At 37.0% G+C, this 25825-nt stretch overlaps 1 protein-coding gene across 5 annotated transcripts in view; it reads left to right on the top strand.

The window, feature by feature from the left end:
• The window catches only part of LOC145294024 (MAM and LDL-receptor class A domain-containing protein 2-like), a 319308-nt gene that overhangs the window by 288861 nt on the left and 4622 nt on the right, over window positions 1-25825 (top strand). For all 5 annotated transcript variants that reach the window (XM_080140991.1, XM_080140990.1, XM_080140987.1 and 2 more), the window contains one exon: window positions 9505-9638. In XM_080140991.1, coding sequence (XP_079997117.1) covers window positions 9505-9638 — 134 coding nt within the window. The remainder of the gene's footprint in view (window positions 1-9504; window positions 9639-25825) is intronic.

Below are 25825 nucleotides of genomic sequence, written 5' to 3'. Positions count from 1 at the left end.
TTAAGCGAGCATATCCAAAACAATACACCTAGGGAATTTTACAGAATAATTGATAAGAATTTCCCACCTGAGAATAGATTAAGCAAAATTATTAATAGGAACTCGGTAAAACTATCTTTCTCCAGCTCAGCCTACTTAGCTAACACTATAATAAGTTCTAATAACAGGAAAATAAGCAAAATATGAATAATAACAAGTCGGCATCGAATGAACGTGTCTTAGAGAGAAAATATAACAGCAGAATACCTGGCAATGATCCGTTGGGTGGCAAATACTTAACCTCAGAAATAGTGTACAAATGTGAGATTAAGGCCAATATTATAAAGTAGGTATATCTTGGGGCCACGGACTGTACTTTTAAAGAAAGATACAGAAATCATACTGTATCCTTCAAAATTAACCGGAGATGGAAACTAATAGAGACGGTGTTAATGATAGAAGGGGGATGGTACAAGAATCAACATTAGAAATAAAAAGAATACAACTGCATTAGGTGATTGAGCCAGGAAACTTCATAGAAACGAAAAAGATTTTGAATTGAAATGGTCAATAGTAGATAGGGGTAGTAAGTATAGACCTGGGAAATCAAAAAGGTGCAATCTGTGTTAATTGGAAGCCTTCCACATAGTGACTTCTAAAGAAGAAATATTAAATAAAAGGCTGGATGCTATACAGGGATGTCTTCAGAGGAATAGATTTTTGCTATCACGTCTTAGATGTAGCTGAGGTAAAAAAAAAACATTCTGGGAAAAATAAAGGTTCTTAAGTGTAAGAGTTAATTAATATAGAGTTAAATAGCTAAGGATGATGTAAGTTAGATGTGATGAAGGATTCAAATCTAGCAAGCAATTCTGGATTCTAATATTCTACACTAGAAACACATTTTTAGAAATAATGACCATGGATTACTAGATAAGAAATTTAGATTTATAATAAGGATTAACAAAGATTAGCAATATTGTTTCAAAACTAGGAACACTTTTTTAGTCATATTGATGGTGAAATAGTTGATACCGTTTCCAGATCAATAAAATAGCTTAACAAAAATATGAATAGCAATATGAAAAAAATAGTAATTAAAGAATGGGGATTAATTGATACTGTTTTTAGATCTGTAAAGCTTGAAAAACCATAGCTTGTTAAATATTACTCTTGTTCTAAACGATTAAATAAAAAAAAAACAAGGTGAACCCTCACTTTCATTGAAGTAAAATTTACATGGAGATAAAGATTAGTTTTTTTATTAGAATACTTATTAATGGGATTTGTATTATTATTTAATACGTATTTAAGAACTTAATTCCTGAATTGTTATTTTGGATTGAAGCTACGCATAACCCCAGCAAATTATGGTTGGATGGCAAACGTATGGTAATAAAATTAGTATCATGGTTAAGATATGCTTTAAAAACTTATATTTTGAATAGGTTAGCCTAGTGTTAATTGGATTTGTTTAATTAATAAATAAATCTTAAATGCATATTAGGAATTTACCAAACTAGAAACATCAAACGGCCTTGTTTACTCCCCCTTCATAGTTATGAATACTTATTAGGATTTTGGTAACTTATAATTTCAATTAAATCTTTAAAATTCCGAACTTACAGAATTATCACCCTTCTAAATCTAAAATATCCGATAAACGTAAATCTTAATAGGAGAGAACAAAAGAAAATAAAAAATTAAAAATTAAAAAAATAAAAATAGATTGAGATCCTTCATTTTAAATGAAGAATGAGAATTAACTAAGTATAAAGTAATGTTAAACTTTATTTTCTTATTGAATAAGTTTGAACTAAAACTTTTCTTAAACCACATAAATCAGTTAGCCGATATTTTTTGTAAATAAACAAAGCAAATTCCCGATACGAAACTAATATAAATTCGTAACGATTTAACTTAGTTGATATGTCCGGATTAAAAACAAATTAAAAAATTTACAAAAATAAGTTAAATTAAATAAAGAAATATAGAAATCTAATTTAAGAAATCAACGAATAGTATTAATAAAACATATCAAATGGACATAGGTAATTAGTGGTAACATCGTATGATATTTAGTTTGAAATTCTTTTTTTTTAAATAGAGATACGAAAATAGGTAGATATATAAACCTTCAAAAATACTTTGCAAAGAATATATAGTTAGGCAATATATAGTTAGGATATAGTTTCGCTTGTTTTCTTTTCCTTATAAAGGAAATGTTTTTTTCCATAATGTTTTATTGTTAAAGTGTTTTTTATTCAATAAGTCTGAAGAAAGGCTGTTCTTGCGAAAATTTTCAAACGACATAATGTTTGAATTTGTCCAAATGGTCTTGAAACAATTGTAACTAACAATGAAATACACTTTTTGTTGCTATCAACCCATTCTCTGAAGTCTTGGTTTTTGTTAAAACAGTGTGTGTATAATATATATATATATATATATATATATATATATATATATATATATATATATATATATATATAAAGTAAATGGTAGTTTGCTTGATTAAGGTTTGGGGGCGGGGGAGAAATCCAGAAGAGTGCTCAATTATGAGGAAAATCCGAAAATAAGTGCGTATTATTTATATTTTGTTTACAGAAAGTTGTAGATGAGATAAGTTATTGGTACCATCGGTTTCAAACCCGATAATTAGGGACCGTTTTAAATACCCATATCAAGTCATCTTCAGCAAATACTCATCTCTCTCTCTCTCTCTCTCTCTCTCTCTCTCTCTCTATATATATATATATATATATATATATATATATTTCTGTCTAATATCAAAGGTATTTAAGCTTTTTTATACGTCTTAACAGTTCTTGGGAGTAATGTATTAATAATATTAATTTACTTATTAATATTTATTTGTATCAATTATTTTTTTTTAATTTATATACGAGTAAAAATGTAACTGGATTGTATCTACATTTTTCGATCGGTGAAGTGGTACATTCCACTGTGGGGTTATGAATTTAACAGATGCCCTGTTTTTAAATCTCCGAAACATCTACATGGTAAAGCGCTGATGATCTCCATTTCTATTTCACAATTTAAGTTAAGTTTTCTTGTTTATTGTTTACTGCTGAATAGTTCAATCCCACTTTGTAAATGTGACGTTTTTTGCGTTAAGTCGGCTTATGCAAGTGCTAAGCCTGTGATATGTTAAACTTAGTTAGTATCCATAAGCATTTAAACTGAATTCTGTTATTAAATATTCATAACTTCTCTTGACTATATATGTACTATCCCGGACCCATTGGGTACGTATATGTCATAGCTAGCTAAGACTTGATGCATAAAAGTGTAAGCAAGTATAGAGTATTAACGTATAAATGAGTAAAGTTGAATGCACGCATGCGTGAAAACAAATGTTGCGAACAGTAAAAACAATACGCAATTTCGCGCGCGCAACAAATTGAATGTATGCGCACGAAAACAAACATGGCAACCAGTAAGAACGATACGGAATACATTGGATAATAAAGGTCTTAACATCATTGCCCTTAGATTAAATTTTTAAAAAATCCTTTATATGAGAGGGGTATCATCCGTTGAAAAATGTGAGAAAAAGAAAACAAAAGAAAAAATACAAGGAGGGAGTGTGCATTTGTATAGGTCAACCCTAGTTTGTGTGTATGTGTGTGTGTGTGTGTGTGTGCGCGCGCGCGTGTGTGTTAATAGCCTTAGAAATATCAGGAAATAATAATTAACTGATAAGTTATTTTTTAACGATGAGACCTTTTTAAATCTTAAACAAAAAAAAAAAATGAAGAGTCCTCTCACACACACGTTTTGATGTGTTTCTACGTATTTTAAAGATGTTTAGAACTCATGACCCCACCCCCACTGCATTTCCTCTTTCTTTCCTCACCACGCCACCAAACTTGAAAATAAAATGCTAAAGATTACATGTCTCGCTACGTCGCCAAGAAGTGGGATCTTATTCTACGCTAAATTTATACAGAAAAGTGACCCCACGCTAAAATGTTAAATTTTAATTAATTTAAAAAGAAATCCCTCTTTTATATTATCTTTAAAGTCCGTTGAAACGTATTAGTAAAAAAAAGTAGATTTTGATTTCTTTTTAGGAGGTAAACTACGCTAGGTTAGGTCGTAAAAAGCCCAAATATTTTTTTAATGTCTAAATTGATCAAGTAGTTTTTTTACATTAGAAAAACATATTTACTTTGCTTTATTGTTTGAAAACAATTCCCACTAACAATGAAAAATACAAATAAAATAATCGTAAATAAATCGTAGTTTTTTAAATCAAGTTCTAGTTTTAATCACGCACAAATTCGGGAAAGAAAATATTTCTTAAAAATATGTAGGTGTAACTAAATAACCAGCACCCCTTACAAAGTTTTCCTTTTCGTCTATTTTCAACTATTTCTGCGGTTTATTGAACACTAAACTACTCGATTATTAAAAAAAAAATTGAAAAAAAATCAATATTTAAAGATTTGGAAGAGGGTTTAGTTTCACATACAACGTTCTAGTAAATGCATCTCCCATTTTCAGAACCGATTTACAGTCCCGATTTCACGTTTGCTCCTTCAGCCCTCTACCTCAATTATTAACATTTTGTTTCCTTTTTTTCCTTTTTTTTGTTGCGATTTTTCACTTTGAGAAAATTTCGGTCTTTTTATTTACGACATTTTAAAAGGTGTTTTGCATTGAACGACTCGCACTTCTAATTTATGTTTAGTTTTTAAATATGCAAATGAAAGATGATTAGCAGCGATTTTAAATGGGGTTCATCTTTTATCGTAAACTAACATTTCAGCCGGGCGTTGTCCGGGTGTTTGGATGAGGAAAAAAAAGCAGTCAATTTTTTTAACTTTAACCACTATTATGACGCCTTAATATTTATTGTTTTGGGCTCAAATCAAATTATTAAGTTAGATCCATATCCTAAGAACCTATATCTAAAATTTCAATGTTTAGACCTAAAATTGTGGGAGGAGTGTGGTAGAGTTGCTCGGGTGTTTGGATGTGTGTGTTGAGCAAAAAAAAGTGATAGTTAAAAGGCAGGCTCGATTATTTAAAAAATTTTCACCTCTAATATGACCTATTAACATTTATTCTTTTGGGCTCAAATCAAGGTATTAAGTTAGATCCATGTCCAAGTAACCTATATCTAAAATTTCAAGTGTTTAGACCCAAAATTGTCGGAGGAGTTAAGTAGAGTTCACAAAGGTCAAATCGTTGAATTTTGACACCTTAACAGCCACATTTCTGGCCGAAAACCGATCTCATAAATTTTCTCAAATCTTAGTACCCTGTATATCATTTTCGAGTCTTTAGACTGAAAATTGACAGAGTTATTGCAAAGGAAAATATACACAGACACACAGACAAAGAGAGACAGATAGACAGACAGATAGACAGACAGACACGCAGACACACGTACACGTTCAATTTATAGATATATAGACTAGCATGGGTGCCCGGCGTTGCCCGGGTATTTGGAGGTGTATGTTGAGCATAAAAAAAGCGTTCAATTTTTTTTAATTTGACCTCTATCATGACCCCTTAAAATTTATTGTTTTCGGCTCAAATCAAGTTATTAAGTTAGATTCATTTCCGAGGAACCCATATCTAAAATTTCGAGTGTTTAGAGGAGGAATTTGGTAGAGTTCTCAAAGGCCAAATCGTTGAACTTTGACACCTTAACAGCCAAATTTCTTGCTGAAAGCAAATCAAATCGATTTTCCCAAATCTCAGTACCCTGTATGTGAAATTTCGAGTCTGTAAACTAAAAATTGACAGAGGTATTGCGTACGGAAATGTACACACACACACATACAGACATACAGACACAGACACATTCACTTTTATAGATATATTAGCATGGGTGCCCAGCCTTGCCCGCGTATTTGGAGGTGTATGCTGAGCAACAAAAAAAAACGGTAATTTTTTTTAATTTGACTCCTATTATTACCCCTTAACATTTATTGTTTTGGGCTCAAATCAAGTTATTAAGTTAGATCCATGTCCAAGGAACCTATATTTAAAGTTTCAAGTGTTTAGATTCAAAACTGTCGGAGGAGTTTGGTAGAGTTCTCAAAGGTCAAATCGTTGAACTTTGACGTCTTAACAGCCAAATATCTGGTCGAAAACCGATCACATAGATATTCCCAAATCTCAGTACTCAAATTTCGAGTCTGTAGACTGACAAGTAACAGAGTTATTGCAGAGGAAAATGTAAAACAGACACATAGACATGCAGACAGATAGACGCACAGACACACAGACACGTTCACTTTTATGGGAATATAGACTAGCATTTCGGCCTGGCTTTTCCCGGGTGTTTGGAGGTGTATACTGAACAAAAAAACTTTAAAAAAAAAACAAAAAAACGGCCAAATTTTTAATTTGACCCCTATTATGACTCCTTAAAATTTATTGTTTTGAGCTCAACTAAAGTTATTAAGTATGATCCATGTTCAAGGGACCTATATCTAAAATTTCAAGTGTTTAGACCCTAAATTGTTGGAGGAATTTGGTAGAGTTCTCAAAGGTCAAATCGTTGAACTGTGGCCCCTTTACAGCCAAATTTCTGGCCGAAAACCGATCACATAGATATTCCCATTGCCTGTATATTAAATTTGGAGTCTGTGGACGAAAATTGAGAGAGTTATTGCGTAGGGAAATGTACACAGACACACAGACACATTCACTTTTATAGATATACTAGCATGGGTATCCGGTGTTTCCCGGGTGTTTGGAGGTGTATGCTAAGCGAAAAAAAATTTTTAACTTTGGTCCCTGTTATGACCCCATAAAAATTATTATTTTGGGCTCAATTTAGCTATTTAGTTAAATTCATGTCCAAGGAAACTATAACAAAAATTTCAAGTGTTTCGATCGAAAATTGTCAAAGGAGTCTGGTAGAGATCTCAAAGGTCAAATCCCTAAACTTTGACCCCTTTACAGCTAAATTTCTGGGCAAAAACGGATCACAAAGATTTTCCCAAATCTTACCCTGTATGTCAAATTTCGAGTCTATAGACTAAAAATTGACAGTTATTGCGTACGAAAAGGTACACAGACAAACAGACAGACAGACACGCAGACACGTTCACTTTTATAGATATACTAGCATGGGTGTCCGGCGTTGCCCTTCTTTGGTGGTGTAGGCTGAGAAAAAAAAAAACAAAAAAAAACGGTAAATTCTTGTTACCTTTGACGCCTTTTATGACCCCTTAACATTTTCTGTTGAGGGCTCTAATTAAGTTATTAAGTTAGATCCATGTCGAAGGAACCTATATCTAAAATTTCAAGTGTATAGACCACAAATTGTCGGAGGAGTTTTGTTGAGTTCTCAAAGGTCAAATCGTTGAACTTTGACACCTTAACAGGGAAATTTTTGGCCGAAAACCGATCACATCGATTTTCCCAAATCTCAGTACCCTGCATATCAAATTTCGAGTCTGTAGACTAAAACTGACAGAGTTCTTGCGTAGGGAATTGTAAACAGACAGACACACGGACAGACACACAGACACACGGACACGTTCACTTTTATAGATATAATAGCATTTCATCCCGGCGTTTTCCGGGTGTTTGGAGGTGTATGCTGAAAACGGTAAATTTTTTTTCACGTGGACCCCTATTATGACCCCTTAACATTTATTTTTCTGGGCTCAAATTAAGTTATTAAGTTAGATCCATGTCAAAGGAACCTATATCTAAAATTTCAAGTGTTTAGACCCAAAATTGTCGGAGAAGTTTGGTAGAGTTCTCAAAGGTCAAATCGTTGAATTTTGACCCCTTAACAGCCAAATATATGGCAAAAAACTAATCACCTCCAATTTCCCAAATCTCAGTAATCTGTATATTAAATTTCGAGTCTGTCGACTAAAAATTGACAGAGTCATTGCGTAGAGAAATGTACACAGACACACAAACAGACAGACAGACGGGCACGTTTATTTTATAAATATAATAGCATTTCAGCCTGGCGTTGCCCGGGTTTTTGGGTGTGTCTATTGAACAAAAAAGAGTAAAAAGAAAGTGATAGTAGGAAGGCAGGTTTGAACCTGTACCGCGAAGGAGGAAAAAAAAAACAGGATAAAAACCTGACGTCAATGCTGTTACGAGCACCGCCAAATCGGAAGCAACATTTTTGAAATTAAGGCTACACAATCTAACGGAGAGGATAACTTCCAAAAATATCGGCGAAAAAAGTGACCCCCCCCCTGTAGAAAAGTGCGCAGTTGAAGGAGAAGATATTGTTTTTAGACAATTATTCGATATTTGTCGTATGAAAGGTCGAACTTTAAAACGATACTGATTTTGGTAAAATCCATCGCCTTTGTCGAAAGTTTAAGGCAGACATGCAAACATACATACGTACAGACATTTATATATTGGTAACTAAAAATTTTCAACCGAAACCGATTAAAAAGCTCGCCCTATATCTGAATACCATTTATGTAAAATTTCAAATGTGCAGACCAGAAATTGTCTGAGTAATTTTGAAGAGACCGCAGAGGTCAATTTTTTTTTTAACTTCGACCCCTATTTTGACCCCTTAACATTTATTGTTATGGGTGTTTTGAAGTGTATGCTGAGAAAAAAAACGGTTAATTTTTTTTAACTTTGACCCCTATTATGATAACTTAACATTTATTGTTTTGGACTCAAATCAAGTTATTAAATTAGACCCATGTCCACGGAACCTATATCTAAAATTTCAAGCGTTTAGACCCAAAATTGTCAAAAGGGGTTTGGTAGAGTTCTCAAAAATCAAATCGTTGTAACTTTGACACCTTAAAAGCCTAATTTCTGGCCGAAGACTGATCACATAGGTTTTCCCAAAAAATCAAATCTCGAATATGTATACTAAACATTGACAGAATTATTCCATAGGCACAGACACACAGACACGTTCACTTTTATAGATATACTAGCATTTCGGCCCGGCGATACCAGTGTGTTTGGAGTTGTATACTGAGCAAAAAAAAACCCAAAACGGTCAATTTTTTAAAAATTTGACTCCCATTATGACCCCTTAACATTTATTCTTTTGAGCTCATATCGAATTATTAAGTTTGATCCTTGTGCAAGGAACCTATATCTAAAATTTCAAGTGTCTAGGCCCATCAATGTGGGAGGAGTTTGGTAGAGTTCTCAAAGGCAAATCGTTGAACTTTGACCCCTTAACAGCCAAATTTCTGGCCGAAAACCGATCCCAAAGATTTTCCCAAATCTCAGTACCCTGTATATAAAATTTCGAGTCTGTAGACTAAAAATTGTCAGTCTTATTGCGTAGCGAAATTTACGTAGACACACAGACAGACAGACACACACACAGACAGACACAAAGACACGTTCACTTTCATCGATATATATATATATATATATATATATATATATATATCGAGAGAGAGAGAGAGAGAGTATGATAGATAGATATAGTGTGTGTGTGTGTGTGTGTGTGCATACGCATTTTCGTGAGTATATATACGTGTACTTGAATACAAACTATTACCGTTTTGTATTTTTCAGATCAAAAAACAACTCAGCTACACGAGGCAAAGGTTCTTTTACAGAAGAGATCTTATTGCAAAAGCCAATATAAGAATTACGATTATTCAATGCTCTGTGCTGATAACGCTCAACCTTTTCAAGTCGGATGTTACGTAAGTAAACATTTCAAATCCTTACTCTATCAAAATAGAGGCGTGTGGTCATAAGTTATTTCATTTCTTAGAGGTTCTCTTTTTTCGCTTCAAACTCTTCAGACTAATATTATCTCCCTTGACGAAGACCTCGCCACTCTATGAACATTTATAGTTGCTTGTAATTAAGTATATTAATGCCGAATATTATATTGTAATACATTACATTTCACTATGTTTTCTGACTAAAACTAACGTGCACGTACGTACGCTCCCTCGATGAAGAATGAACAGCTGAACACTGCCTAAATTTCTTTATATAATTATTGTCTCTTATAAATACACAGGGTCTGACTAAATGCCTATGAAAGTGTAAGTCCGGGTAAATGATGAAGGTGTGGTACCAGGAATCAACCCCCGGTTTCTACCACGAAGTGTTATCAATAAGGTTTCAGATTTTTTGGGAGGCATTTAAAAATTGTCGTAGACTCTTGAAAAATCAGTATGTTATTGTTATACATTTTGTGAGATGACTGATTAATTTTTATGATTTCAGGTTAAAATGAACACTTACAGCAAGAATTAGTATTCGCCTTATTATTGTCACAGTTAATAACTTTCAAAAATACAATCTGGACGTAAGGACACTTTAAAATTACGATATGTAATAAAATTCTGTTTTAAACCTGGAAAAGATGTCACAGAAACGTATGGAATGTTTCAGCCTACTTAGGGACCAACATGAATCGAGCATCAGTTTTTGAATGGCATAAGGGATTCAATGAAGGCAAGGAGTCTGTAAGGAATAATTAGAGGTGTGAGAGGAGTAAGCAGGTCAGAATACTAGAGTTAATTGGCCAAATAAAGAATTTCCTGCAATAGGGCGGTCCTGTGTCTATAGCGACAATAATGTCAGTGTGAAAACTGTACACACAATTATTCGCGAGGAAATGAAGATGCGGAAGATTTGCGCAAAGTTTATCCAAAGGGTGCTCACAGAAGATCAGAAAGAAAGACGCTGTCATAATAGCAGGGAAATTCAGATACCGCAGCTCTTGATACTTTGGTTATCTGCGATGAAAGCTGGATCTGCTGATATAACTCAGAGACCAAGAGACAGAGTTCCTCGTGGCAGCATTCTGGCTCTCCTAGATCCAAGAATGCCAGACAGAGAAAATCCACCCAGAAACACAGGATGATCCCTTTTTTGACAGCACGGACATCATCTACATGACACTGGGTTCCCACTAGACAGTCAGTCAACAATGAAAGTTGAGTTCTTAAGGGAGTTCATGAAGAGATTCCGTCGGAAGAGACCAGCACTGTTCAAATCGGGTCAGTGGCATTTCCACCAGAACAATGCACCAATCTACGACTCTATCCTTGTCAAAGACTATTTGACCAAGATATGAACCAAGACAGTTCCTTACCCTTCCTATAGTCCAGATCTTGCTCCCTATAGGTTTTGGTTATTTCTCAAGATCAAGGAAAACCTTAGGGCTGTCGTTATAATTACAATTGAAGAGACGAAAGAGGCTGTGATGACGGTCATTGTCACGCTCACACAGGAGGTTTTCCACGAGGCCTTCCAGAAAGTCTTGGAACGGTACAACAAGTGTATTAATAATAAAAGTACCCATAAATAAATGTCTGAAAACTTATTTAAGTCATATCGTAATTTTAACCGTCGTTTAACTCTTATCTTCGGCATAAAAGTGGATAAAGGCCCACTCCTAATTACCAGATTGCAATCAACTTCAAGAGAAGGTGTAGCACGATAAAAACTGTTACAAGTCTTTGATATGCAGAAAAATTGTAACTTTGAAACCTGTTATTTTGTAGCGAACCGCTTTCGAGCTGTTTCCTCTCCGAAAATGTCAGGTTAATTGTTAAACCCCTGTGATAGTGTAGAACCCTGAAATAAAATAAACTGCCGAAATAAGTTGACGATTGTGAACCACCTGGAATTATCTTCATGATTTTTCCTAAGATTCTCCTTTGTTTAAATTAAATTCCACTATCTTATGCATGACATAAAACCACATCCGTTGGTGTGATTCTAATTTATTTTTCAATGTTAAAACAGATTGCAATTAGTAACACATCTGCAAGTAATATTCTAGATTTTGTTCTATTAGCAATTGTCAAACATACTTTCTTGAATTAAGATGCGCATTTCAACAGCTGAAAGTGAACACGTTTTTAATCAACAAGTCCTGAATACATACTGATATTTCGCAAACAAAATGGGTTGTGAGGTTGAAACAATAGCATAACTGGCTTGTTAAATTACCGCTAGAAGCATTTGTGTGTGTGTGTGTTTTGTTGTTTTATTAGTTTATCACAGAGAGATCTTCTATGTAATCTTCTATGTAATCTCCAATGTTAATCTTCTATGTTAATCTTCTATATAATCTTCTATATAATCTTCTATGTCAATCTTCTATGTAATCTTCTATGTTAATCTTCTATGTAATCTTCTATGTTAATCTTCTATGTAATCTTCTATGTCAATCTTCTATATAATCTTCTATATTAATTTTCTATGTAATCTTCTATGTTAATTTTCTATATAATCTTCTGTGTTAATCTTCTATATAATCTTCTATGTTAATCTTCTATATAATCTTCTATGTTAATCTTCTATGTAATCTTCTATGTTAATCTTCTATATAATCTTCTATGTTAATCCTCTACATAATCTTCTATGTTAATCTTCTATTAATCTTCTATGTTAATCTTGTATATAATCTTCTATGTAGTGTTCTATGTTAATCTTCTATGTAATTTTCTATATTAATCATCTATGTTATGCTTCTATGTAATCTTCTATTCAATTTCCTATGTTAATATTCTATGTAATCTGCTATGTAATCTGCTATATTAATCTTCAATATCAATCTTCTATGTTAATCTTCTATATAATCTTCTATATTAATCTTCTATGTCAATCTTCTATATAATCTTCTATGTTAATCTTCTATGTAATCTTCTGTGTTAATCTTCTATATAATCTTCTATGTTAATCTTCTATAAAATCTATGTTAATCTTCTATGTTAATCTTCTATGTTAATCTTCTATATAATCTTCTATGTTAATCCTCTATATAATATTCTATGTTAATCTTCTATTAATCTTCTATGTTAATCTTGTATATAATCTTCTATGTAGTCTTCTACGTTAATCTTCTATGTAATTTTCTATATTAATCTTCTATGTTAATCTTCTTATGTAATCTTCTATGCAATTTTCTATGTTAATCTTCTATGTAATCTGCTATGTAATCTGCTATAGTAGTCTTCTATATTAATCTTCCATGTGAATCTTTTATGTAATCTTCTATGTTAATCTTCTATGTTAATCTTCTGTGTTAATCCTCTATGTAATCTTTTATGTTAATCTTCTATGTTCATCTTTTATGTTAATTTTTTGTGTAATCTTCTATGTTAATCTTCTATGTTAATCTTGTATATAATCTTCCATGCAGTCTTCTATGTTAATCTTCTATGTAGTTTTCTATGTTAATCTTCTATGTAATCTTCTATGTTGATCTTCTATGTAATCTTCTATGTTAATCTTCTATGTAATCTTCTATGGATCGACAACCAAACGTAAAGTTTACGATTTCCTTTTCCTTTAACGTTAAATTCTATTTGCTACAAGGCTAAAAATTAAAACATGAACCAATACCTATTACGTTACGCATGCATATTCACAATGCCGTCGATCGACCTTCACCTGGCAAATTTCATTTCTTTAATTTTCACACTTTTACACTGGTGTTCTCCGGCTAAACCCCAAATATAAAGTTTTACATGGGTCTGTATAATTTATATACTATGTTAATGTCTGTAGACTAAAAATTGACAGAGGAGTTTGGTAGCAAACTCATTTAAACAAATGTATACACGCATACATAAATGTATATACGGAAAGAGGTTTGTGGTTACGATAAACTTTTTACGCAAATATTATGCAAGTATTAATTATGTAGAATCATCCCATAAGAAAACCGAAAAAACTAAAACAGAATTATTGAAAATGAATTTTTAAAAGAATATGCAAATGAGCTAGATCTTTTGCAGATGAATGCAATTCCATGATCCATATATAACAAAGTAGTATTTTCTTTTTAAATAAATAGAAAAGAGGCTTGCCTTTTTTCTGTTGTTCTTGACCTTCGGGCCGGGATCAAAGTGTTGTATCTGTTCCGGCAGATACTGCAAGCAAAGACCATATGTGGGGGGAAACCTCACATATAAGACCTTGGTCAATGTAGGGGCAACCCTTCATACCAATTGTTACTATCCAGCTCCCCTACTCCCCGGGGAGTTGGTCCCCATTTCCCCTTCACTCTTCACATTAAAAATCGGCCTTGTGCCTAATTTGCACGATGGGGGAGCAAATAAATACCCTGTTGTTCTTGGCCTTTTGAACCAAGATCAAAGTGTAGCATCTGTTCTCAGTATACTAGGCCTTCTCTTTTTCAAAGACTAGCGACCGCCAACTTGACCAATCCTTGGTCAAGTTCAAGAGATTTTCTTGTTTGGCCTCAAAGGACCGACCCCATACTTTGGATGAGTGGTCCTTAGGGCATTGTTTTTGTTACCACTAACTGTTTTTTCTATTTTGTTACAGATAGTCCATTGTCTGGATCCGACTTAAGCAGCCGGCTGGGCTAGGGGAAACTGACGTGCCTTTTTAAGCGAAGGTCCCCCTAGTTTTCAAATCGGCGAGTCGGAGAAGGGGACTGGGCTAACAACTAGAGGGGGCAGGCCTCTGCCTCTGCCACCATGGGGAACGCCCCTGGTGTAGGGACCGTGTCGGGGGGCACCACACCCGGTGGTGATCCAGTGTTCTTGGCGGGGGGTACCACACCCGGTAGTACCCCAGTGATCGGTTCGGGGGCACCACACCCGGTGGTGCTCCAATGTTCGTGGCGGGGTACCGCCGGGTGTTGTACCCCAGAGATTGTTTCAGGGAGTACCACATCAGGTGGTACCCCAGTTCTGAGGGCAACCACATCGCCCACAGTGTTCGTATACGAGATGGGGGATGCCACATCCGGGGCACCATGAACAAGTTCCGATTATTCACCCTCACCACCTGTGTACATCGTGGAGGGATCCAAGCCGTGTACCCTTTTACTGAGGGTTGATGACTCACCAGCACCTACAGCCAAGCCAGAAGGGGTGGGTCCAGGAGCAAAGTTCAAAGGGAAGATTGACACACCTAGTGACACTCCGCGGCCGCCAACATCCAGTGATAACACACGTCAGCTGTCCATGGAAGAGGAGACGACATCTAACAGCGGAATTGAAGCAGAGCCATTCGAGGATTTTCTCAACCCCTGGGCTTTTGCAGGGCTAACACAAAGCACGGTGATAGCCTACACAGAAGAGGAGACCAGAAATGCGTGGTTCAAGTATGTCACGGACACGACAGGAGGTCCATGAAAGGTGCCGATACTGCCAGACAGCGGGGAGTGTCTAAGGGTGGTGAGATCAGCAGGTAGCCATCCACAGAAAAGTGAGCAGCTACTGAAGAAGTGGAGATCCCTAAACTTTTCAAAGGCAAGGCAGAAAGACCAAGCTGGAAGTACAAAGCTGAAGAAGGCAGAATGGCCCAAGCTGAAGCAGGCTAAACCAGTCGCGACGGCAGAAGAGAAAAGCCCGGAAAAGAACAGAAGCTGGGGCCCAAAAGGAAAGAAATCCCTGGAAGAGTACCGTCAGCTTTTTCAGGAAAAATACAAGCCCCTGACCGAGGGAAATGTAATTAAATTAGTTCCAGGAACATTGGAAAGTTTAAGAACCAGGATAATTTCGCTGGTGATGCTAGATCAAAAACAAAGGGATCACGGGCGTAATCAAGGAAAAGATGATGGCTATGCTCGTGGAATATCCCGGCAAGGATAAGGCCACAAGCAGGAGCACAGTGGTCAGGAAAGGAAAGGAGAATCGGCCGGTAAAGCAGCAAGAGAAGAAAAAGGGGGAGTAAAGCGAAAGTTGGCTTTGGAATCAGAAGAAGAGGCAAGAGAAGCCGTAGACGAGACTAAGACAACGATGGGTCAAAACAAAAAAGTAAAAGAAGACCAAACAAACTCTGCTCAACCACAACCCCAACCCCTTCCTCCAGATGGGCAGAATTCCCCTCCCCGTTGTACCACCCCTACACCTACGCCTGAGGAAGAGGCTCCTGAAATAGAAATGGCAGAAAAAGAGGAAAAAGGAGAGACCACTACCTCTTCAGGAACGCCGGTCAGGAACGAGAGGACCAGAAAGCGGCCATTCTTGCCTGGATAGAGAGTATGTGAAGTGGACATAGCGCAGCTGCAAACGGATCTGAGCGGCAGCTAGAGAAGGAGTTTAAAGCAGCTGAAGAAATTGAGGGGAAAGAAGTGGAAGACCCGAGAAACTTTCGCGAGGCTCCCCTATTAATAACTTTTGTCCGAAAAGAAAAGGGGGCAAGCCATGTGGAGGATGCTGAAAGAAGCCAAAGAAGCGATGCCAGGGCTGAAGCTTGTAGAAGATGAGCATCCTTCGTTGAGAGCAATAGACGCAAAGTGTGAGGGAAGTGTCCCATTATATGTTCACCCCTCCCTTTATAGAGTTTTAAAGTTAACATTTCCCCTGGACATGGGAGGTCTGGTCCGAGGAGGTCAGTTCACAACGGAGTTGTTAACTGGCAGCATCGGTCAGACCTTTGGCGTCCTTACCCCCGAGAACTTTAAACCCGTGATAGACGAATATTACTAGTTAGGGAATTATGACAACAACTTTAAACATAGCTAGTTTAAATGCGAGAGGCATGAGATCCCAAAACAAGGCTGCTCGGGTGCTGAGAGATCTCGTGGCTCTTGAGGAAGATATAGCTGTGATACAGGAGACCCACTGTGTTGGGCCCGGGGATTGCGATGTGCTGGTGAACGACTTTGACGTTTATTCAGCATATGGCAATTCCCGTAGTCGTGGGGTTTCTGTGCTAGAGAGTCGCACCCTAGCTGCGATGGTTAATGTAGTTCACACGGACGCTCATGGAAGGCTGATCGTGGTCGCTGTTGCCGTTAAAAGCAGTAGGTTCCGGATTTTGGCTGTTTACGCACCCAATATTGCTGGGGAGAGGGTTTCCTTTTTTCGGCAAGTGGAGGTGTTCCTATCGGCGGGTCCGGAGCGGGTAGTTTTAATGGGGAACTGGAATGTCATCCTGGACTCCAAGATAGATATGATCGGGGGGGATAGAGGGTCGGAGAGGTGTGAAAGCAGCCTGTCTGACTTGATGGCCTCGTGCGATCTTGTCGACAGATTCCGTTTGGATTACCCGGGGAGGGAGATGTGGACGTGGCAAAAAAGTGAGGCCTCCTGTTCAAGTACCTGATTTGATAGGATGTTAGTTAGAAGAGGCGATATGGATTTCTTACCTTGTCCCACGTTCCACTGGCTAGGTCATTCGGACCATAAATTAGTAATGGCCCGTTTGAGAGTAGGTAATAGGCCTAGGTTGGCTGGCTACTGGAAGTTGAACGCCTTCTTACTGGAGATGAACGACTTTCGGGAACAGCTGACATCACTAATTCAGCGGGAGTTAATGAGGGCGGTTACCGGGAGTAGCTGGTGGGTTAGACTTAAGGCTACCATTAGGCTCTTTTTGCGTCCAATATAGCCAACGCCTCGCGTTAACTAGGGCACGGACCAAAAGGCACCTAGATGATAGGCTGACCCGAGCGGTGGCTAGTGGGGATCCCCTAGAGATAGCAGTAGTTAAGGGGGCCTCCAGCGCTTGGCTAGCGAGCGTTACGAAGGTCAAGTAGTTAGAGCTAGGTTAAACAGTCTCTAACGAAGCCGTGAACGTTGACACTGTTGAGCGTAGGGCCGCCTTAAGACGCGGCTCGGATAGGTACATGTGGAAGGTGAAAAACCTGGAAGGACATTTCCTCGTATCGACTCGAGAAATTTGCAATAACTTTCAGCAAAATTTGGAGGAGCACTTTGCCCAACTACCCAGACTCCATGGCCAGGAGTTTATCAGCTATTTAGCCGGCTCGTCCCGCCTTACTGCGGCCCGAGCAGCTAGCTGTGATGGGATGGTTACGGAGCGTGAGGTTATTACTGCGTTGAAGCAGGTTGGCTATAACAAATCTCTAGGGCTCGATGGTCTGCCCTACGAACTGTATTTGAGGCTGCCGCCCATGTTTGTTCCTCTTCTGACGGGTGCGATTAACCACTGGTTTGCTCAGGGATCCATCCCTGGACAGGTAACCAAAGGAGTGGTCACGCTTCTAAAGAAAATAGAGCGGCATGGTGGGGTGGACTTAGATAATTATGGGCCCATCACTCTGCTAAACACAGAGTTGAAAATTTTGTCCCGCGTTCTTGCAAACCGACTGCAGGTTGTTATCGGCGACTTGGTCAAACCGGATCAGACTTGTTCTGTGAAGGGGAGATCGATTCAAAACAACTTGCAATTGGTGCGCACGATCATAGAGGGATTAGAAGACGACACAGGAGCCGCGCTGATCAATTTAGATCAGTCCAAAGCGTTCGATAGGGTCGACCATGGTTTCTTGGAATCTGTTATGGAGACCGCCGGCTTTGGTCCGAACTTCCGCAAGTAGATTTCCGTTCTGTACGTGATCCTGCGGTAGCGGTACAAGTAAATGGTAGGTTGTCGGAGTCCTTTGGGGTCTCTCGGTTGGAGCGCCAGCGTTGTCCGCTGTCGCGTCTGTTGTATGTCCTGGCGTTGGAGCCCTTCCTTCGCAAATTAAGGAACTAGGTGGCTAGACCAGTCCTGCGTGGCATAGCTCTACCTAGCGGCAAGTTCGCCAGGGTGTCTGCGTACACTGATGATTTCACCGTTTTCGTTGGGCGAAGGATCAATATTAAAGCGATGATGGAGGCGGTCGCTGAGTATGAACGTGTCACAGGGCCCATAGTCAATCGTAGCAAGTCTGTTGGTCTGCGGTTGGACGCCTGGACCGGGGTAAACTCGCTTCCAGATGGGTTCGGCTGAACGGATGGCCCGGTAAAGATTCTCGGTGTGTAGTTCGGGCTTAGACTCCAGCCGGACAAAAATGATGAGGATGATACAAGGGATTACGCCTTTTTTCTTTGCAGCGGAGTTCGGAGGTTCTGTGAGTACGTCGGAGAGGTAACGGCTCACATCGACTACGAGCGGTTGGTGCCACTTGATTTGGCGTACTACGTCGACAACATGGACCCACCGTATACTGAGGAGAAACGGTTGGTGTTTCTCGCGATCCTACCTGTAGCTAGGTTAGTGATGTGGGTTACACGTCTTAACATTGTCTATGGGTTGAATCTATTTCGGGTCAGGATCTGGTCGCTTACTTTAAGCATAAGATCAGATGCGTTTGGAAAAGATTACATCGCATAGACTTTGATAGGAGATGGGTGCACAACACTAGTTTGTGCATCCGACGAGGCGCTAGGTTTAAGTTTGTTTTCCCACTCTAGTAGTATTTGTCAGGCGGTGCTAAGAATCTACGGAACCCATCCCCGAGCAAAGTTTGTTAGAGTAGGGATAGTTAGGTTTTAACCACTTCGAGTGGAAAATACTTTATTAGGTGCTAGACTAGGGCAAGTATGATAGTTGATCCTGTCCCCGATTTTATTTTACATCGGCACTAGGAGAGCTTCCAAATGTGCCCAGTCCACCCTTTGTTTTGTCCTCGGTCTGTTGCCCCTATACTTACATTTATCTTGGAAGAGGCCGTCCATTCCCTAAGTCGCCCATCCCTATCTAATTTGTTTTCAAAATATTGTCCCTAAGTCCCCCATTCCCCACTAGGGAACGACCTGCTTGCTTTCGACCTTCGGGACCGGAAGACAGTGGGCGCTCCATATTTAGAAATAGGTTGGGAGGAGCCCATACTAACCCGCCCTCATAGGCATTTTGTTTAGTTGTTTTATTTTTCTTTCTTTTTGGGTGTATCTTAGTTTGCACCGCCCCATCATCTCATCCTTCATTTAGTTTTATTTTTTAAAAAAATCCTCTTGTTTTTACGTACGATTTGGTTTTGTTAACATGTAAATATTCATTTTCCAGTGTGTATATACAGCCGACTCATACGCTGGGGAGATTTAAAGTAAATAAACTCCATGGTAAGATGAGGTATTATGGTGATAGTGTCTTAGTATAAGGAACATAATACAATCTTCTCACAGACCTAGCTCTTAGTTTAGAATGACCCTCGACCCTCACTTCTCTCTACCGGCTCCATACCTAACTGTTATTCTTGGCCTTCGAGCTGGGATCAAAGTGTATGCATTTATTTGCTTCCCCACTGAGCAAATTAGGCACAAGGCCGTTTTTAATGTGGATAGAGAAGGAGGGGAGAGGCAAAAGGGGACCAGCTCCCGATGGGTGGGAAATGGGAACTGGATAGTGACAATTGATATGAAGGGTTGCCCCTACATTCACCAAGGTCTGATGTGGAGTTACCCCCACATATGGTCTTTGCTTGCAGTATGTATTCATTTGCTTCCCCACTGAGCAAATTAGGCACAAGGCCGTTTTTTAATGTGGAGAGAGAAGCTCCCGTGAGGTGGGAAATGGGAGCTGGATAGGAACTGTTGTATGAAGGGTTGCCCCTACATTGACCGAGGTCTGATATGTGGAGTTACCCCCACATATGGTCTTTGCTTGCAGTATCTGTCTGAACAAATACTACACTTTGATCTTGTCGCCCGGGCCGCGAAAGGCGGGAGCCGACCCAACATATAAGGCTTTGATCAATGTAGGGGCAACTCTTCATACCAATTGTCACTATCCAGCTCCCTACTCCCCGGGAAGTTGGTCCCCATTTCCCCTTCACTCCTCACATTAAAAATCGGCCTTGTGCCTAATTTTCTCGGTGGGGGAGCAATAAATACCTTGTCCTTGGCCCTCGGACCGGGATCAAAGTGTAGTATCTGTCCGACAGATACTGCAAGCAAAGACCATATGTGGGGGACACCCCACATATAAGACCTCGGTCAATGTAGGGGCAACCCTCAATACTAATTGTCACTATCCAGCTCCCCTACTCCCCGGGGAGTTGGTCCCCATTTCCTCTTCACTCATCACATGAAAAATCGGCCTTGTGCCTAATTTGCTCAGTGCGGGAGAAAATAAATACCAACCCCGCATATAAGTTATTGGTCAATGTAAGGTAAACCCTTCATACCACTTGTACCTATCCAGCTCCCCTACTCCCGGGGGAGCTGGTCCCCATTTCGCCTTCACTCTTCACATTAAAAAACGGCCTAGTGCCTAATTTGCTCGGTGGGGGAAGCAAATAAATAGCCTGTTGTTCTTGGCCTCCGGGCCGGGATCAAAGTGCAGTATCTGTCCGACAGATACTGCAAGCAAAGATCATATGTGGGGAAACACCCACATATAAGATCATTGCCCTTGTGGCAATCCGTTATTGGTCAATGTAGGGGAAACCCTTCATACCAGTTGTACCTATCCAGCTCCCCTACAACCTGGGGAGTTGGTCCCCATTTCCCCTTCACTCCTCACATAAAAAATCGGCCTTGTACCTAATTTGCTCAGTGGGGGAGCAAATAAATACCCTATTGTTCTTTGCCTTCTGGCAGGGATAAAAGTGTAGTATCTGGCCCGGCAGATATTGCAAGCAAAGACCATATGTGGTGATAGGCACACGTATAAGACCATTGCCTTTGTTACAATCAGTTATTGTTTAATGTAGGGGAAACCCTTCATGCCAATTGTCATTATCCAGCTCCCCTACTCACCGAGAAGCTGGTCTCCATTTACCCTTCACTTTCCTCATTTAAAAACGGCCTTGTGCCTAATTTGCTCAGTGGGGAGCAAATAAATACCCTGTTGTTCTTGGCCTTCGGACCGAGATGAAAGTGTAGTATCTGTCTGCAGGTAGTGTACTTAAGGTAATTTGTCTCATTCAATGGAGAGAAACCCCTCTATACTGGGACAATTACTATATTTCGACCCAAGCAGAGTGCCCCTTTGTCCTTTTTTCGGGGAGCTGGATTAACCCTACTTTTAAAACGACCTCATGTCACATTTAGTGGGAAAGCAAATAAATACTAATAAATAAAGGGTGTTTTAATATGAATATCAATACACACAAATTTTTTAGGATTATAGATATTAGTTGTATGGATGTTGTTAACTTTTTTATTACTATATGAATTACTATTAGAGTCCTGAGGACATTTCAAGTTGTTTTCTATATCAACCTGGATTATTTTTTATTATTATTATTGTATAATGTAAAAGTGTATATATATATAGGCATTGAACAATCCAACCTTCCCCCCACACACACATTTGTAGTTTCCTTCCCGATATGGGTAGGATTCTAACACTGTCTCCTTTTTCACTTACGTATGGTCTATGATCGTTTTCTTTTTCTGCATTTTTTTTTTAATATCCTGAAGATGCCCTCTGCAATGGGGACGAAACGTTGATCACCATTTTATAAATTTATTCGGTTTTTCTTTTTTCAAACAACATAACGTCAACCATCGCTGGTATTTTTACTTTTATATATATATATATATATATATATATATATATATATATATATATATATATATATATATATATATATATATATACTAGCAAAAGTACCCGTCGTTGACTGGGTTCAAAAACAGCCTACAGAAAATGGATTCTGATTTATTAAAGTATAATAGGTTATGAAAAGGAAGGGTTGTAAAGAGATAGCTTCGAATTCGGGGGTATCAAAACCAAAGCAAAATATGATGAAAGTAAAAATAAAATAGATAAACCCCATAATTTATTATACCATCCCTGTTCACACTGAAACATTATTACAATATTCTGTGGATCTATATTAAAAACCTTATTAAACTTTGTGACATATTTCCATTCTATGGAGGTCAGGCGCGGACGAACACCCCATAATATTATTATACCATATTTCTTCAAACTGAAACATAATTATCAAAGTATACTTGCGCAGATATATATGAAAAGTCTTTATTAAAGTTTGTGCCTATTTCCATTCTATGAAGGCCAGGCGCGAACGCAGACCCCCACAATTTTATTATACCTATTTAAGTTAAAACATACTTATCAAAATATAAGTTAAAACATACTTATATAAGTTAAAACATACTTATAAAAATATTCTTATGTACATCTACATCAAAAACACTTGTAAACGTTTTTTTTTTTAAATTTTTTAATTTTTTATTTCTATACTTTGTGGACCAGGCGCGAACGCAGATCCCACAATTTTAATGAACCACCGTTCTGTAGGATCAAATATACCTATTCCTGTATCTCGATCATTATATGTAATCAGTTTTTATCCATCATTATATGCAATCAGTTTTTTTTAAATAATCAACCATATAGGAGCCTATTCGTGACCAAACACACAGAGAGACATTCAGCTTTATATATATATATATATTATGTTGCTATTTTTCAAAAGTAGGGTAACCAATGAAATATAACGAGGTTAATACAAGAGTACTCAATACGGAAGTAGAGCAAGTTACATTTTCAATTTGTCTTTACATAAACAGCAATTTGTTGCTACACAGTCATGAGCATGTTTCGGTTTTCTAGATATATATATATATATATATATATATATATATATATATATATAGAGAGAGAGAGAGAGAGAGAGATTCAATTTGTCTTTACATAAGCAGCAGTTTGTTGCTACACAGTAATGAGCATGGTTCGGTCTTCTAATGATTGGTAACTAGAGACCTCTTAATCAAATAAACGCTTATTTACGAAAGCGGAATTCCGCTTTCGTAAATAAGCGTTTGTTGCCTGAAGAGGTCTCTAGTTACAAAACACTAGAAGACAGAAACATGCTCATGACTGTGTAGCAACAAATTACTGCTAATGTAAAGACAAATTGAATCTCTCTCTCTCTCTCTCTCTCTCTCTATATATATATATATATATATATATATATATATATATATATATATAATATATATATATATATAGGTTGTTCATAAAGTTCGTGTGCACTTTAAAAAAATTATAACTTTATTTGTATTTACAATAGAAATTATCTGTAAAATGGATTTGAAAGAAGTAAATCTATATTTTTAAGCTTTTATTGAAATTTTATTTAACTTTCCACATGCCCTCCATCATTAGCAATACAAAGGGTAATACGATTTTGCAGTTCACGAAAAACATTTGCCAAATGATTTATAGTAATGCCTGAAATCACATTAGTCATTCTAGCTTTCAAATCTTCCAATGAACTAGGTTTGGTTGCATACACAATTGTTTTCACATATCCCCATAAAAAAATCTAATGGAGTCAAATCTGGCGAACGTGGCCGCCAATGAAATGGTCCACCCCTTCCGATCCATTTGTTAGGAAATTCCTGATTTAGAAACTGTCTAACACGCCGAGCAAAGTGACAAGGAGCTCCATCTTGTTGAAACACTGTATCATCTTTAAAGTTTAATTGTTCAAGTTGCGGAATAAAAGAATTCTGTCACTGTTAATAACACGATCTTCAAAAAAAAATATGGCCCTAGGATTCGGTTTATTCCCACATTTTAACTTTAAGAGAGTCCCTTTCATGTTCAACAGTTTCATTTGGGTTTTCAGTTCCCCAAATTCGGCAATTATGCCTGTTGACCTTGCCACTAATGTGTAATGTTCCTTCATCAGAAAACAGTAAATTACTCACAAATGCATCATCATTGCAAATTTTTTCATTGAACTGATAACAGAAAGTTAGCCGTACATAATAATCCTCTTCTAACAACTGTTGATGTAATTGAATTTTGTAAGCTTTCATATGAAGTTTTCCCCGCATAATCTTATGTACAGTAGACTTTGGCAGCCCGAGCTCCAATGATGCCCGTCTTACAGACTTTTTTGGGCTTGCAGTAAAGGATTCTTCTATGGAAGCAACACTTTTGTCTCTGACACATGGCCTTCCAGACCGTGGTTTATCATGGACAGAGACTGTCTCTTTAAATTTTTTCATCCATTTAATAATGGTGTTCCTATGAGGCGCTTTTTTATTGTATTCAATTCTAAACTTTCTTTTTACAGCAATAGTAGATTTCAATTCAGCCAACCAAAGGATACAGTTTACTTTTTCCTCAATTGAAGCCATGGGATCAAATTGATTCTGAAAAACAAAAGAAAATATTTTTTACTTATTTTTTACTTATCTAAAAATTGTTACGAATTTTGTGGTGAAAAATTATTCAATAACTATACTTAAAATTAGATACATGAAACTTTATAACATTTTTTACAGATTATTTCTATCGCAAATATAAAGTTATAAAATTTTTAAAGTGCACACGAACTTTATGGACACCCTATATATATATATATATATATATATATATATATATATATATATATATATATATATATATATATATACACATTATATATATGAACTTTTTCCTACTGTAAATTTTCCTTGTTGTCGTATTTTCATTTTGTTTTATTTCATTTTTTTATTTGACTTTTTATATTTTTTACTTATTTTTTATGTCATTTCTTATTCTCCTATATTTTATAATTGTGTATTTCTTATACCTTTATTATTTATTATTACTCTATAATTTTTTTTTATATTTTTTATAGTTATTTATCTCACACTCTTTTATATTTTTAATTCTCTTATTCTATCATCTATTTATCCACTATCTTACTGACTTTAATTTTTTTCTATACTGTATCCCTTGTAAATTACTGGATAGTCGATGCAGTCCTGGATTTTTTATTTTGATAAAATGAGATTGAACAAAACAAAAACAAAATGCGAGTTGTTTTTTTGTGATTGGAAGAAAAATAACAAAAAAGAAAAAAACAAAAAACAACCGTTTATTAGCTTTTTAAAATTTTCTTATTTATATTATTAAATTTGCTTGTTTTGGTTCAGGGTATATCAGAACTTTTCACATTATTTTAGGCCGAATCTAATATTTAAATTTTTTTCTATCTGTCTGTCTGTCGCTATATATATATATATATATATATATATATATATATATATATATATATATATATATATATATATAGTTTTAAAAATAATAGGCGGAAGTTTCTCGAGAGCTCTTTCGGCTATCATCTCGTCAGGAGAAAATCGATAGCGAACAAAATAATATTGTGTCGAAAAATAAAGAGTTTTAATGGGGAACTTATTAAATGTGCCAAAATTACGGGGACACTAAATAAATTTAT

Source organism: Euprymna scolopes, chromosome 15 (assembly GCF_053919585.1).
Source record: "Euprymna scolopes isolate OS-2025 chromosome 15, ASM5391958v1, whole genome shotgun sequence".
NCBI lineage: Eukaryota > Metazoa > Mollusca > Cephalopoda > Sepiida > Sepiolidae > Euprymna > Euprymna scolopes.
The sequence above is the reverse complement of the archived record's forward strand: the minus strand, read 5'-3'. Positions and strand labels throughout refer to the sequence as shown.